Source organism: Perissodus microlepis, chromosome 16 (genome assembly GCF_051167445.1).
Source record: "Perissodus microlepis isolate ML-2025 ecotype Zambia chromosome 16, ASM5116744v1, whole genome shotgun sequence".
NCBI lineage: Eukaryota > Metazoa > Chordata > Actinopteri > Cichliformes > Cichlidae > Perissodus > Perissodus microlepis.
This window is the reverse complement of record NC_140476.1, coordinates 28,563,107-28,579,183: the sequence shown is the minus strand read 5'-3', so window position 1 is coordinate 28,579,183 and position 16,077 is coordinate 28,563,107. Positions and strand designations below refer to the sequence as shown.

At 41.9% G+C, this 16,077-nt stretch overlaps 1 protein-coding gene across 2 annotated transcripts in view; it reads right to left on the bottom strand.

Annotated features, from left to right (window-relative positions):
* man1a2 (mannosidase, alpha, class 1A, member 2) overlaps positions 1–16,077 on the bottom strand; it is a 143,052-nt gene that overhangs the window by 3,806 nt on the left and 123,169 nt on the right. For both annotated transcript variants that reach the window (XM_084907950.1, XM_084907951.1), the window contains exons 10-13: positions 14,827–14,942; positions 13,984–14,203; positions 12,430–12,602; positions 3,848–3,963 (exon numbers count right to left, since the gene is read on the bottom strand). In XM_084907950.1, coding sequence (XP_084764076.1) covers positions 3,848–3,963; positions 12,430–12,602; positions 13,984–14,203; positions 14,827–14,942 — 625 coding nt within the window. The remainder of the gene's footprint in view (positions 1–3,847; positions 3,964–12,429; positions 12,603–13,983; positions 14,204–14,826; positions 14,943–16,077) is intronic.

Here is a 16,077-nt window from a genome sequence, read left to right as displayed (position 1 = left end):
AGGAAGAAGAATTGAATGAGTTAGGTGAATATAATGTCAACAGCTTCGTCATATCAAAGTGGGAAGTGTCAGCTTAAACCAACAATTTAAATCCTAAACCTCTGTTTAATTTAGTGTTTTTACAGCTGTTGATTCACATCTGTTGTCATGGTCAGACAAAAAACAGCCACAAAAGCAAAACAATTATTAAGATTATCACACCCGAACAGCACAAACTGCTCCACATGTTGCAGGAGAAAACTGAATAAATACACAGAACAACTCTATATGCAGTATAAAGAGTTTACTGCAGGAGGCCGGGAACTCGTCCTAAACACAGTTTACACCGTGACTGAGAAGCTCTCAATTTCATTAACATCTAAGATTAATTAAATTCTCATCTAATTTTTTTTAAAGATTTCAACTTGCTTGTTCACTTTCTAGCTCCTAAATTCTTTACATAAACTCAGACGCTGGATATGTGTGACGATCAGCGTGACTGGCAGCCAATCAGCATCCTTAGCTGACACTTAGCTGCTGTATTGCTTTGACGCGACTGGCTTGAAGCCAGCAGAGACAAAGATTGAGAAGAGACAGACACCAAAGTCTGCATAACACTGAGCCATTCAAATGTCATCCTCTCAGAGAGTTAGCAGACAGTGTGGCGTGCAACCTTTAACGACTTCTATACCAAAGACGGATTTTATTGGCATCTGATGCTTTGTGGGTGTTAATTTTAAACCCGTTATACTTGCAAATGAAGGGCTGATAAATAGCTTCGTGTAAACACGAGAGCTGACAGGACCGGCAGTAAAACTGAGCTTGCTTTGTTTTATGATTTTCTTTGGCCTGTCAGGCTGTCTGAGTGACAGTCACAACTGAATTACATCAGGTTATAAATACTGAACATTGTCAGGAGGAGATGGCATTCAAAGAGCAGCCAGCAGAGGGAACCAGAGAGCTACATCAGTATTCAGTTCTCCCACTGTGTACGAGCCTTCAGTGAGAGCCTCTTCTCCCTTCATCCATCAGTGACCACGATGTACCACAGAGCCATGGCAGCTTCCCTTCACGTTAGCTGACTTTATTTATTTGTATGGCTGTAAAAATATCCTGATACTTGTTCACTGTCCACAGAGAAAAGAAATCACAACAATAACCTGGGGAAATGACTGGTTCTTTGTGTACGAGCAAAACAAACAAACAAAAAAAGCGAGTCTCTCTTGTCCATACTATAGACAGTAAACAAAAGTTGGATGAAGCCTCTGAGTCTGAAAAGTGAAGCCAGCTAATTAGTGCCTTTAACCTGCATAAATACCTGTAGCTGCAAAAAGACGTCTGGGGCTATAGATGTCTATGGGAACGTGTCCGTTTGCCTGGACCTCTGTAAACACTTTGCTGTTGAGTTTATGCCCTCAGTGGTCACTCTGCAGTGCATTTGGAAAGCATTCACAGCGCCTCACTTGTTGCACATTTTCTCATGTTACAGCCTCACGCCAAAATTCATTTTTCACCTCAAAATTCTACACAAATCCCCATTATTGATGAGATGAAAAAAAGTTTGCTTGAATATCTTTTAAATGTATTAAAAATAAAAAACAATTAAATAACATTTACATGAGTATTCACAGAATTGGCAACAAAACTCAAAATTGAGCTCAGGTGTATCAGGTGTTTCTACAACTTGACTGGAGTCCACCTGTGGTAAATTCTGTTGAGTGGACGTTGTTGGGAAAAGCACACACCTGTCTACATAAGGTCCGACAGCTAAAGGTGCATATCAGAGCACAAACCAAGGAATTGTCTGTAGACCTCTGAGACAGGATTGTATTGAGGTACAGATCTGAGGAAGGGTGCAGAAAACAGCATTGAAGGTCCCAGTGAGCACAGCGGCCTCCATCATCTGTAAGTGGAAGAAGCACCAGGACTCTTCCTAGAGCTGGCCGCCCGGCTAATCTGAGCCATCAGGGTAGATGGGCCTTAGTCAGGGAGCTGACCAATAACCTGATGGTTTCTCTAACAAAGCTCCAGTATTTATCTGTGAAGCGAGGAGAACCTTCCAGAAGGACAGTCATTTCTGAGGACTACACCAATCAGTGCTGCATGGTAGAGTGGCCAGACAGAAGCCACTCCTCAGTAAAAGCCACATGACAGCCCCCCTGGAGTTTGCCAAAAGTCACCTGAAAGATTCAGACCATCAGAAACAAAATCGTCTGGTCTGAGGAAACAAAGATCAAACGCTCATCACTACCCATCACCTGGCCAATACCATCCCTACAGTGAAGCATGGTGGTGACAGCATCATGCTGGGATGTTTTTCAGCAGCAGGAACTGAGAGATTAGTTGAAGTCGAGGGAAAGATGAGTGCAAACAAATCCTTGATGATAACCTGCTCTAGAGCGCTCTGACTGGGGCAAAGGTTCATCTTCCAACAGGACAATGACCGTAAGCACACAGACAAGATAACAAAGGAGTGGCATCAGGAGCACTCTGTGAATATCCCAGAGTGGCCCAGCCAGAACCCAGACTTGAACTTCTTGGGGAACTAAAAATGGCTGTGCATTGATGCTCCCCATCCAATCTGATGGAGCTTGATGGGTTTTGCAAAGAAGACTGGGAGAAAATAGGCCCCCCCAAAAAATGGGCCAAAAAACAAAAAACAAAAAAACAACCCCCCCCCCAAAAAAACCCCAAAACTGGCCAAAAAAATAGGCGTGTCAAGCTTATTACAGCACGTCTTTGTGTATCATCCTCAAAAAGACTTCAGGCTGTAATTGGTGCCAAAGGTGGTTCAATAAAACATTGGGCAAAGGTTTGCAAGAATTTCAAGCAAACTTTTTCACTGTCATTATGGGATATTGTGTAGAAGTTTGAGGTGAAAAATGGATTGAATCCATTTTGGAATAAGGACGTTACATGACAAATGTGGAACAAGTGATGCAAATACTTTTCAGATGCACTAAAAGTATCAGTAAGAAGCATTATTAACGGTATGCTCATTGGCCAGCAAATTGTTATTGACAAGTCGGTAGCAAATGAGCACGTGGTCACACAGTCAATAATGAATAATTGACCTCTCTTTCTCACATTTGGTTTTAAAGCGTCAAGATGGAGACTGCAAAAATGTTCCATGCCACTTGGACTAAGACATCGCAGTACCTACAACTATTTTTGACAACCTAGTATGACCCAGCTGAAGAGAACGGTCCAGAACAGAGTCCGTTGGCGTGGTGTTGGCCCTACGCTCCACCGGGAGTCTACAGGCTTGATGATGATGAGTATGACCCATACAGACTCTGTAGTGATTTGATAATTCTCTAATACTAACGAGAACAAAATCAACCATTTTTGTTCTGAACAAATAGAAAATTCAGCAGTAACAGATGATGTGCTGGTTGCATTCAGCCCCTTTCGCATTCAGTTTGGTGGGTGTTCACTGCACCAAACTATTTCTGAGGCAACACAAATACAAGAGTTTGTACAAATGCTGCAAACTTTGCAGGAGCTTCACTCAATGTGATTGAGACTGTTGATGCAACTGAGAATGAACACTTTGAGTTCTGCCTCAAACTTACCACATGTTTCTACAATGACCAAATACTTAATCTACAAATATGTATGAGTGCTCTGTTAGGACAAACTTTAATAAATAAATAAACAAACATCGGGTTAGAAACTGACTGCTTTTATCTTCTTCCACTTCTGTTTAACAGATAGTTTAAAATAACTGCAAACACTTTTCTCTGGTAAACCCCCTCAGTCAGCACCCATCCACCCACACTGAATTAATCATAAGAATCATTAATTAAAAAGCATATTGACTATTCATAGCTTCTGCCAATTGATCTATCCATTAAGACAAACTTACTTGAGTGTCTCAGCCAGGAAGAAGCTCTGCTGCACGTCGTCATAGGTTGGATTGGATGAGTAGACGTCCTTCACCCCTGAGAAACCTCCACTCACCCTGCAGTACTTATCAATGGCCTGGAGAAGACGGGGAGACGGGGGGGAGGATGAGAGGTAGAAGGGGGAACAGAAGAGGAATGAGAAAAAGATGGAAGGCAAGTTGTAGGATGAAGTGTAGAGCAGAAACAAGGAAGTTGAGGAGACAGAAAACAAATGAAGGCAGAACAAAGAGGGAAAAAAAAGTGGACAGAAATGAGAAAATGGTAGAGGGAAGGTTTACATGACAGAAAAGCAAAATGAGGAGAAAGCATTAGAGTGGAGGAAAGGTGGGGGGAGGGGAGTACAATTTTAATATGCTTGTAAAAAGCATGGTGTAATTAATTTCTTTGCGTGTGACAGATTAGAGAGTGTCCTGCGGTGACATACAGGAAGCAGCGGCTGCACAAAATGTGAGGAAAAAACAGATTACCACAACTGCTGCCTTTCTGTTCTTTATACTTCATTCAACTTTTGTGTTTTGTTTTTACAAAGCAGTTTCATAATGAAGGTACACACTCATTTGGCTCCTGTTATCCTTCACCCGTGGGAGCTGGAGTGCAATGACAAAGTAAACGCTTTCTTAAGGTGAAGTAAAGCCCGTGGCCATCCCACAGGGGGTATTTACAATCTTCTAATCAGGCTCTTTTCACCTTTATCTGCACATTTCTACTGAAGGCAGATTTACTGTTTCAACTGGAGATATTTTTTGTTTTTTGGGGGGTAAAAATGTCTTTGTTCTCTTTTTTGCCTGTGCACGATTCCTTTCTAGACACACGGTTCTTTCAGGACAAAATGACAGCACAATCGTAGGTGGTTGGGATGTAAATCCCCCGTTCGCTCACTTTCGAGGGTTTATCGCTGATTCTTCAACCGTGAAAGATGTGATGTGTCAGTGTTTCAACAAGCGCAAAACAACAAACACGGAGAGCAGCCGGGCCGACAGCAGCAGGAGAACCGGGTCTATTAAATGATCTGACATCTGAGCATTGTGCACTGCGACTCACACAGACAGCTGAGTCACTCAACGCTTTGAGTTTAAACTTCTCAATATTCACATCTATTGACGCAAAACAACAGTGGCTAACACATATTCCACGTATCACAATGCTTTTCCAGACAGCTTAGCTGGATGATTCCCTACTACAAACAGTTTTGGCTCATTTGCGAGCAGGTGCTTTCCATGCCTGCACACACAAACCAGAAATAGCTCATTAGAAATGCAGCAATCACCCAGCTGGCGACACACGCAGTCCATTCTTACCTGCGCGCTCTACTGATTTGTGACACTGAAAATTGGTGCTTCTGCTCATGTCTTATTGACACAGACAGTGCATGGAATTCAAAGTGGGATATCTGTCCTTGTCTTTCAGTTTGCCCCCGTCTCTCACTCTCACCTACACACACACACACGTTTCTCTATCCTGTCCTCGAGTGACCGTTTCACTGTCAGTTTGGACCATAATTCCAGATTTTCACGGGCTGCTGCGTCCAGCAAACGTTTGCCCTTCCTGATCTGCACTGCAGTGCCCTGCAACAGCCAGTGTGTATCATAGATCAGGTCCAGGCACTTAAAAGACACATTTTAACACAAGTCACATAAACACTTGAGCTAAAACTCAACAGTCTGGAAATTTTCTTTCATATTTTACACAATGGTAGGGGTATCTGCACCCAGAAACATAAACGACACATGCGCGCGCACCCACACACGCACCTCAGCACCATCTGTGCTATATAAATTATCCGATAAAAAGTCTACCTGTAGGGAATGGAGTGCAAGGCGGAGCAGTGTTCCTGCCACAGCCAAGTGAGGACACACTGCACATAACAGCAGCTGGGCTTCACCTCTGCATGCACATGCATGCACAAACACACACACGCATACACATGTAAAAGCCAGCCAATGTTAATAGCTGCTGTGAATAGAGGAAGCGTGACAAACAGAGGCAGGTTTGGTGTACCAGATGGATGCAGCTGGGGTATAAGTGTGTGTCTGTGTGTGTGTCTATGTGTGTGCATGTGAGAGAGAGACTGAGAGCAAGAGGAAAGGAGGAGCTGAACTTTAAGGCAACAAGCAGAGAAGAACACAGGTGTTTGTGAAGAGTGGTTGCTGGGGTTAAGAGAGCAATACAAGAACAGAGTAAGGTGAATGAGGAAGGAGAAAGCCTGAGGTGTTACGTCAGAAAGAAACAGGTGAGAAAAGCAATAAGATATAGACATGGTTAAGTACAGGCAACGTGTAAATATTAAGGCCACGTCCACACTAGTGTGTTTTCGTTTGAAAACGCATCGTTTTCTCTCCGTTTTGGCCTCCCGTCCACACTCAAGGAAAACGCAGCATTTTGAAAACACTCTCGAAAGCGATATTAATATCAGTCTGTACATGCTCCAGATAGCTTTTCTTCAAATTCTTTAACTCTCACTCGCTTTTGCAACTTTGTACTTTTGTGTTACTTGCAGCAACAACTCCACCTCATTGTTAGTCCATTTAAAAAACTGCTTTTCCTCGACATTTTGCCGCAACGTTTCAAAGGGCCGGAAAGTAAATAAACGGCAGACAGGAATGAGGCAGGCCGAATCTTCTTGCGTTTCACGCATTCGCAGTACTGGAATGTAAGCGTTTTCGGCCGTTTCAATGTGGACGCACAACTCTGTGAAAACGACTGAAACGATAATGTGGACGCGGAGCGTTTTCAGACCGGGCTAGTGTGGACGTAGCCTAAGAAACGGAAACTCAAAAAGACAGCACGAAATGAAAAAGAAACTAGATATAAAAGATGGCTCTTAAACCACCCTACATAAAAACTCCAGACAGGTGTTAAGTATGCGGTGCTTTTACACAGGAAAAGTGAGAGTGGAAAGTAGTGCTGAAAACTCCAGTATTTTGTTAACAAGCATTGATTCAGGTTTATTATGAAGGTGCATATTTAACATACTCAATTAACATGCAGCATGAAATAACAGATAAGTATGGTTGAGCAAATGGGGCTGACACAGAGTGGAAGAGTTTCAGTATGCAAACAGAAAAGAAACTGAGGACTCTCTCACTATGTGCGCTGGTTGCCTAAGTTAATGCCTGTGTATAATATTTAGAGTTCATTACACTTCTGATGCCTCTAAGGGCAAAAGATATGATAACCAAAACAATGTATAAAACACAACACCGTATAAAAATGAGCAATTTCGAGCATAAAAACTTCATGCAGAAAGTCAACCTCTTTCTTCTGCCCACATAGTTTAAAAACACTTGCTAAACATCACCATTCATGATTAAACTTAAATCGGTCACAGTAAAAGCATTTTGTTCCACATACAGAGAAAATGTGAAACCTTGACCACTACACAAAGAAAGGGGATGGCAGCTCTCTTTTGCTGTAGGGCATGTCCACTTATCCGTGCAGGTTCTCAATCATCCAGGTCACGGTAATCTTAAGTACTTGATTCTTCTTCTTTTTCAGATTCAAAAAGATGTTTCACCTCTTCTTCTGTTCTGGCAGCTGATGGGCAATCCCAGGTCTTTAATCCCAAGTGGGGTTGTCACCTTGGAGGTAGTCCTGAGAGTCAGTGACATATGCTGTCATCGTGTCAGTCAGTAAGGTCACATGGGTCAAAGTGTAAAGGGAGGTTCAATTGCTTTGGAAGGAGTCACAAGACTGGGCAATAGTGGCTGCTAATTGGTGTCATAGGTACCACAACACTGTTCACTGATGGTCGTTTACACTGGACAAAGACGTCTCCTTTACCCCTCTGTCAAAGCATCGGTCTTCTTGGTTTAAAATGTGAAGTGTACCTTCATGTCCTTTCTCTTTTAAGTGTAGATGTACAGCTGAGTCTTTCCTGGCTTTACTACACTGGGCCACGTGTTTTTGGAGTGGTTGTGTGGCCTTTCTTACATAAAGGCTCAAGCATTCTCCACTGCACTGCACATTTTGCACAGCTCATCTTGAGATAGGATAGTTTGTCCTTGGAAATAACTGGTTTTTGTCAGGTCTGTGCACTTCTCAGACAAACCATATTAGGAGCAATAATGTTGTTCCCCCAGTTGTTCTGTTTCTCCCCACTTAATGTCTGACACTCACTTAACCCTTTAGTGGGAAGGGTCACAGCAAATCAACACAAGTTTGTTCAGAGTGATCACTTTTATCTTAAGATGACACATTTCCATCTTGTGGGAGTGGTCTCATCCAGGACAACAATGGTCTTCTCCAGAGAGTTTGGGGGGGTCGCGGTTTGATGAGGATGATGATGTTTTGGCCTTCACAATTTCCAGATCTAACCCCAACTGATCGCCAGCCTGCCATTGGCAAGGAACACTTCAGCTCAACTACTTTTTAAGCTACACAATATCTGAAAGCTGTTACATGCTTGTTTGTAGTTTCCCCCCTTTCATCTAAAATATGACATAACCACAAGACAGAATCAAAACAATTAATCTAATTAACAAAAAACAATGTTTAAACTGTTTATTTACCTGTTACCAAAAACTTAACTGAAACTTCAGGATATTTGAATCACTAAAACTTCTTGATCAAGGGCAGTACGACGTAAATAAGCTGTCATATTTATTAGCATTGCAGGGTGTATATGAATTATTAAAAGAGAGGCAAAGATGAGCCTTTCAGCACCAGCTCTCTTTAGTGTCAGTCACACCGAATACAATCACACTTCATAAACACACCTGCTAATAGATTTGTCTGAAACATGAGCTCGAACACAATTCCTCCCACTCAGAAAAACAAAGAAAAGGTGACAAGAAGATTTGCAGGACAAAAGAGAAAAGTAAAGAGGGAAAAAAGCAGCAGCTGAAGATGACAAGCAGGCCAATAGAGATTTATACATAGAAGACGCACCGAGTCCCGTATAGCGGGTGAACTCTTTAATCCTCTGTCAGAAGAAGTGGAACAGAGGGGTGAAATGTATAGAGACACTTTCATTTCTCTCCCATTTCCATATTGAAGCACCAAAGGAAGAAGATCTAATAACACATCAAAACATCCCACCAGTACAAAAATTGCGAGATGTCGATTTAAATCCCTTCATTGTGCTCTTTGAAGTTTGGTGACGCCTGCACTGCTTTCATTTCACATATTTAAAGCTTAAAAGAACAGTCTACCATAGGTTGCTGATGATGCTCTGTTAAAAGCACAGGCATGGTGAAAATGTTTGAAAAGACGCATTTATTCCGTCGGTTACCTGCTTTTAGATGAGAGGCAAATTACTACTAATAGTAAAGCACAGTCTGACCTTCTGACTCAAAAGTCGATATTAAATATGGTTTCTACTGCAAAAAACAAGCTCTGTTTACTGTTTCAATGTGCTATTTACTTTCTAATGGACGCAAAGCAAAGAATATTTAAGTAAAGAAAGAAAACTGGAGAGAAAAAACCCCCCTGCAATGGGAGTACTGTTAGTTCATAATGAACAGCTAGACAGTTGGAGAAAAATGGAGCATTTACTTGAGATTAAAGATCTGGTTAATAACGTTAAAAAATTCAACAAACCTAACTAAAAACTAACTTTGAAACATCTTTGATAAACAGTACCGTTTGCTTCATGAGTATTTGCAGTCACCTGCTTTAACCACTGACACTCACGGTTCTTCTCACACCGGTTGCTGGTAAACTTGCATCTTCCCACCTCCTCCTTTTCTTGTCCATTTTCATTTTCATCAATTAGCTTTCACATGACGTCATTATTGGCGAGTCCACCAGGAAAGGAGAAACCAGACTCTTCTCTGGTAACTTCCAGTTATTTTTACCAAGTTTGTTTCACCAGAATTTACGGTTGCTAGCAAAGCATTAAGTATGGCACTGTGCTTAACAACACTCATCCTGACTGGGGATTTTTGCTTCAGTGGGAAATCTACACCATAACTATGTCACAACCGCAAGCCATCTGAGACCCTACAACGTAACCTCCCTTGAACTGTAACTACATATCGCGCCGACGCAGCAACTATTGTGATTGGCCTGTTCAGTAACCACCGTCTCCACAACAAACAGGGCTGACAATGGCAGGTCAATAAAGTGACATGGAAATAAGTTTTGATTAGACTGATGTTATATAAATGACCCAAAATGCTCCTGTAAAGATAAACAGCACAGTGGTGCAGTCGTTAGCACTGCTTAACCTTCCACAGTCCGTGATCAGTTAAGTGGTGATTCTAAATTGGCCAGAGATGTGAGACAGATAAAGTGCTTGAGTCATCAGTAAGCCTAGAATAGAGTCTAATCTTACTGACCAGGACACCAAATTAGTGAGAACTAAACTAGAAAAAGAAGGTGACAGTAATGAATGAGCAAATGAAAAACAAGAAGAAAGAAGAAAAAGAAAAGCAGCTCCAGCTCCAAAATAAGACAGTTAACGAGACAAGCTGTCCTCTGGCTGGGGAAACCTGTTACTCAACCTCCACTTGTCCAACTTTGAAAGCAATTTTCAAAAGTTGGCTGTTAATTGTCTGCATCCAACAGAGCTGTGAACAGTGCTGCGAGGCACCAGTGCCAAAGGACACCTTGTGCTTATCAGAGACATGAGCAAAATAAACGCTGACAAAACAAAAATATTTAGTCCCCCTGAGATGAGAACGGGAAGAGAAAGCTGCATAAATCTTTGGTATAGTCAAACAGATACAGAAAAAATGAGTTTCATTTTGTCTTCCGTTGTCTTTTATTAGGAACTACGCTATGCACAACAAAGGACTCTTCCCAAATTAATAACAAGTGCATGAATCCCGAGGGACAGCATTTCTAATTGTTTGCACGTTTGTGTGTCTATGTGGACTCCACGTTTTCACTGTACAGGGAGTGCAGAATTATTAGGCAAGTTGTATTTTTGAGGAATAATTTTATTATTGAACAACAACCATGTTCTCAATGAACCCAAAAAACTCATTAATATCAAAGCTGAATGTTTTTGGAAGTAGTTTTTAGTTTGTTTTTAGTTTTAGCTATTTTAGGGGGATATCTGTGTGTGCAGGTGACTATTACTGTGCATAATTATTAGGCAACTTAACAAAAAACAAATATATACCCATTTCAATTATTTATTTTTACCAGTGAAACCACTATAACATCTCCACATTCACAAATATACATTTCTGACATTCAAAAACAAAACAAAAACAAATCAGCGACCAATATAGCCACCTTTCTTTGCAAGGACACTCAAAAGCCTGCCATCCATGGATTCTGTCAGTGTTTTGATCTGTTCACCATCAACATTGCGTACAGCAGCAACCACAGCCTCCCAGACACTGTTCAGAGAGGTGTACTGTTTTCCCTCCTTGTAAATCTCACATTTGATGATGGACCACAGGTTCTCAATGGGGTTCAGATCAGGTGAACAAGGAGGCCATGTCATTAGTTTTTCTTCTTTTATACCCTTTCTTGCCAGCCACGCTGTGGAGTACTTGGACGCGTGTGATGGAGCATTGTCCTGCATGAAAATCATGTTTTTCTTGAAGGATGCAGACTTCTTCCTGTACCACTGCTTGAAGAAGGTGTCTTCCAGAAACTGGCAGTAGGACTGGGAGTTGAGCTTGACTCCATCCTCAACCCGAAAAGGCCCCACAAGCTCATCTTTGATGATACCAGCCCAAACCAGTACTCCACCTCCACCTTGCTGGCGTCTGAGTCGGACTGGGGCTCTCTGCCCTTTACCAATCCAGCCACGGGCCCATCCATCTGGCCCATCAAGACTCACTCTCATTTCATCAGTCCATAAAACCTTAGAAAAACCAGTCTTGAGATATTTCTTGGCCCAGTCTTGACGTTTCAGCTTGTGTGTCTTGTTCAGTGGTGGTCGTCTTTCAGCCTTTCTTACCTTGGCCATGTCTCTGAGTATTGCACACCTTGTGCTTTTGGGCACTCCAGTGATGTTGCAGCTCTGAAATATGGCCAAACTGGTGGCAAGTGGCATCTTGGCAGCTGCACGCTTGACTTTTCTCAGTTCATGGGCAGTTATTTTGCGCCTTGGTTTTTCCACACGCTTCTTGCGACCCTGTTGACTATTTTGAATGAAACGCTTGATTGTTCGATGATCACGCTTCAGAAGCTTTGCAATTTTGAGACTGCTGCATCCCTCTGCAAGATATCTCACTATTTTTGACTTTTCTGAGCCTGTCAAGTCCTTCTTTTGACCCATTTTGCCAAAGGAAAGGACGTTGCCTAATAATTATGCACAGGTTGTTGATGTCATTAGACCACACCCCTTCTCATTACAGAGTTGCACATCACCTAATATGCTTAATTGGTAGTAGGCTTTCGAGCCTATACAGCTTGGAGTAAGACAACATGCATGCAGAGGATGATGTGGACAAAATACTCATTTGCCTAATAATTCTGCACTCCCTGTATTCCTGTTTCAAGGATAAGACTCAATTTAAAAATGCAAAAACATTTTGTTCCACATCCTCTCCAGTAAGTCTTTAAAAACTGCCTGCAGGTATTAAAATCTAATCAAAATGATAATCAAGACTAAGATTTATACAAAGTCTAATCTCTTTACCTGTACTGCTTCCCAGCCCCACTGTCGGTACTTGGGGTCATGGGTGAACCTCCACATGTACCAGTAGGTCTCGATGACCTCCGGCCGCAGGATGTAGTACTTCTCATTCTGCCGAACAGCCACCGCCTCCAGGCCGCTGTCGAACTTGAAGGCCTCTGGGCCGAGCTTCAGCACTTAAGAAAGAGAAAGAAAGGTGAAATGTAAAGGAAAGGCCAGGAGGTAGAAGAGAAGGGAGTAAAGGTAACATTGGAAGAGAAAAAGAGGCAAAAGCACAAGAAGAAAAAGCCAGAAAATAGTGGAATGAATCAAGGATGTGATAGAACAGAGAGAGGAAGGAAAAGAGTGATCAAATAATTAATGGTTGAAAAGAACAGAGAGGAGATAAAGATTATCTTTTGCTCCATGCTTGTCTTAATATGAAATAGTGTCTGTGTGTAAGCAATAAAAAGCATCCCAACCCACTGATTTTACAGGCTTTTCTTATTTTTACAACCACTGCTTTCTGCCAATGAAGTGTGATAGGCATTAAGAGCCTGAGTGGAAAATTACAGAGGCTGACAAAACAGTGACAGGACTGTCCCTGAAAGGATTAAACACACTGACATGCATACATATGTGTTGACGCACACATTTAATAGCTCCCATTAATGGCTGCTTATTAAGAAACAGGCCAACTTTAGACAGCCTGATCACAGCTATCAAATTCTGACTCTCTCCCTTTCTATTCTTTATTTGTCTCTTTCTCCATCTTCATTTGTTGCCATGGTAGTCCCTCCTCTCCTCTCTGTCAAGTAAATAGTATATTTTTTATGCTTGCAGGAAATGGCAATAAATAAAGCATTAATAATAAAAAAAGAGATGAAAAACAGGTACTTTACTAACTGCACAGTTTCCAATTAGGACAAGCAGAATTAATTGTTGGTTGAGTCACTGGGAGGATTTTATAGATGGATTTACTGCATGGGCAATCTCAGGGCCTGCTGATAAGATTTATTTTTTATGTGTAAAATGTATCAGTGTATATAAAATATTTGAGTAACTGGATCTTAAAATACAGTACGTATGTAAAATATTTTAAATGATTTGTAAATTAGTTGCTTAAACCATAAATAACGATTGGATCAAGTCAAATGGAAATTGTCAATCTGCTAGCAGGAGTGGGTGATTTTCCGAGCTATAGTCCTGCCTCCAGTAGGTGACCTGAATGCTAATGCTGCTAGCCTGAGTTTACAGGAGAACTGGAGCTTTGAGACAAGTGACAGTGATGCTAGCTTAGCTGTGCTAAGAGGGAAACTGACTGTGTCCTCTGACATCTACTGTAGAGGATAACGACACCTATTCAACATTTTCCTAACGTATATAGTTAAGACTATTTAACACTACCTGTCAGCATCTGATCCACACCAACATGTAAATGTTTAGGATATTAGAAAGTCATTAAAAAAAAAGACCCTTTAACAGTCACAGTGATCACTTTTCTCTAGCCTGTTTGCTTGTGTATATTGTGTTTGTGTATATTGTGTTTGTGTATGCAGCACTCCACTGCTTCCTCACCTGTCCTGTCATAGGATTCGTGGCAGGTGTGCGCGATCTCAGCTCCTAGCTGCAAATAGTGTCCGGCCTTGTCGTCAGGTGAGCCATCGGCGCCCAGTGCAAACATGCCTCCGGCGAAGCAGGCCAGGTGGCCCATCTTCCTCTCCAAGTGGCCATTCTTCCACTCGCCAATGAATGTTAGGCCACCGTTGGATTTGCGTACGAGGTGGCGCTCGATGGCCTACAGGAAGAGAGAGCGTGCAATTGTGGAAACGGCAAAGGCTCTAATGGGAAGTGTCAACATTTCAGAGAAGATGAAGACCCAGAAAAGTAGAATATAGCAGTTTGTTTTCAGTAACAACATGCCTGTGTATGAGTGTATTTAACAAGATAAGGTGGGAAACAGGAATGACAATATTAATACTGGTATGTGGACAGAAAAAGGTTACACCGTTTGAATGGGGCATTGACACTGAGGGCAACTGCTTCAGGGTGTGGAGGGTCAAACAGAAGAAAGCTAAACATAGCAGTGACAGTCACATTTGAAATCCAGCCACATCCTTCACCCTTTGCTCCGCAGCATCTGCTCTGCTCAGTCTCTGACACTCTTAATGATGAGTAGACAGCTTCATTAACATCTGCTTTCTACTAAATCCACTCCTAGTTTACTTGAAAACAAAGCAATGTCTTCCCTTTGCAAAGGTGGATACTGAAGCTGGTCAGCGGGGACTCTGTGGTTATTAAAAAAGAATAACTGCTGACATTTCCAGTTACAGCTCTGACTCATCTGCATGTAGTATAAGATTCTTCATAAAAGAAAACAATCTGTATTTTAACTTTGCAGCATAAGTCACTACGCTGTACCTCGATGGCGTCATCGTAGGTCTTGCGAGCCTCTGTGTCAGTCTTGTCTGACATGAGCCAAGCCTTCAGCAGGTACTCATAAAAACTGTCCCCGAGTCCTCCAACAGACGTGTGATCTGCAGAGAGAGAGACACAAAGAAAGCTCCAAGTGTCACCGCGTGAGCGAAAGAGGAAAACCAGCAAGAGCCAAACAAATGAGAAAGCCAAAGTGAATTATTTATTTTTTGACTTTGCCTCAAAGTCCTTGGCAGAGTGTAGCATATGGCATCAAAAGCATTTTTTTTAATCAAAAGCTTGGGCATTTTTCTTCTCTACATCCACAATATATCAGCAGTGTGCTTCCTCTCTTGTCCCATTTTGTTTACCCTCTCCCTGATGTGTGTGCTCACATTTCAGTGTACCCAATCGTCCTCGTCAAAGTTTACACAGCTTTCATGTCTGCCCTAATTTGCAGGACACCACAAAATGAAAATAGGATGCCAGAATGTGGCAGTCTGGGATCGCAATAAGAAAATAACCCCCTGAGAGCACTCAGGACCCACTCTGATGGCACTTTGGTCAGTTTCAGAGGCAATTTTACTGACCCACAAAATATTACAAAAAAAACCCCACAGGGCTTGAATGACTGTAAATTATCCCATATATACTGACCTTTTCTACATTTTCTACTTTTCTACATTTGTGAATGATAATACTGCAAATGAATTGGTGCCTCAACCACTTTTGCACAGATGAAATGTTTATTCAGCTCTGCCTTCACTCGGGGAAAAACTAGAATATTCTTCATCCTTCAGCTCTGTGTAATCATAGCTGATATTTGAGCAGATGCTTTTTGTCTCATCATCAAGGAGATTCTTTTCTTTATGTGATTAACATGCCCGCAGGTAAATGGAGGGATGCACAAAAGACGGGGAACAAGGAAGATGAAAAAGCAATCTAAGCAATGAATTATTCATCTTTAGTCCCAAAGAGTGCGCAAATCTCACAAACAACCTTGAAGACATTGCCGAGGCCAGTGTGGGCTGACGCATGAGTTTTTGTCTGGATTTCACACGTGTGTACTTGAGTCAGTATTTACACAGAAATGACAGCAAACAGCTGAGAGCCTGTGTATGAAACTACTTAAAAATGAGCACAGTGAGGTAGTCAGAGCGTGGAGGATCATTTGGAGTGTTAGATGACAACTACTCTGATCCCCCAAAGAGTCTGGGCACTCTAACGTACATGACAGGGTGCAAAATGGAGACTGGA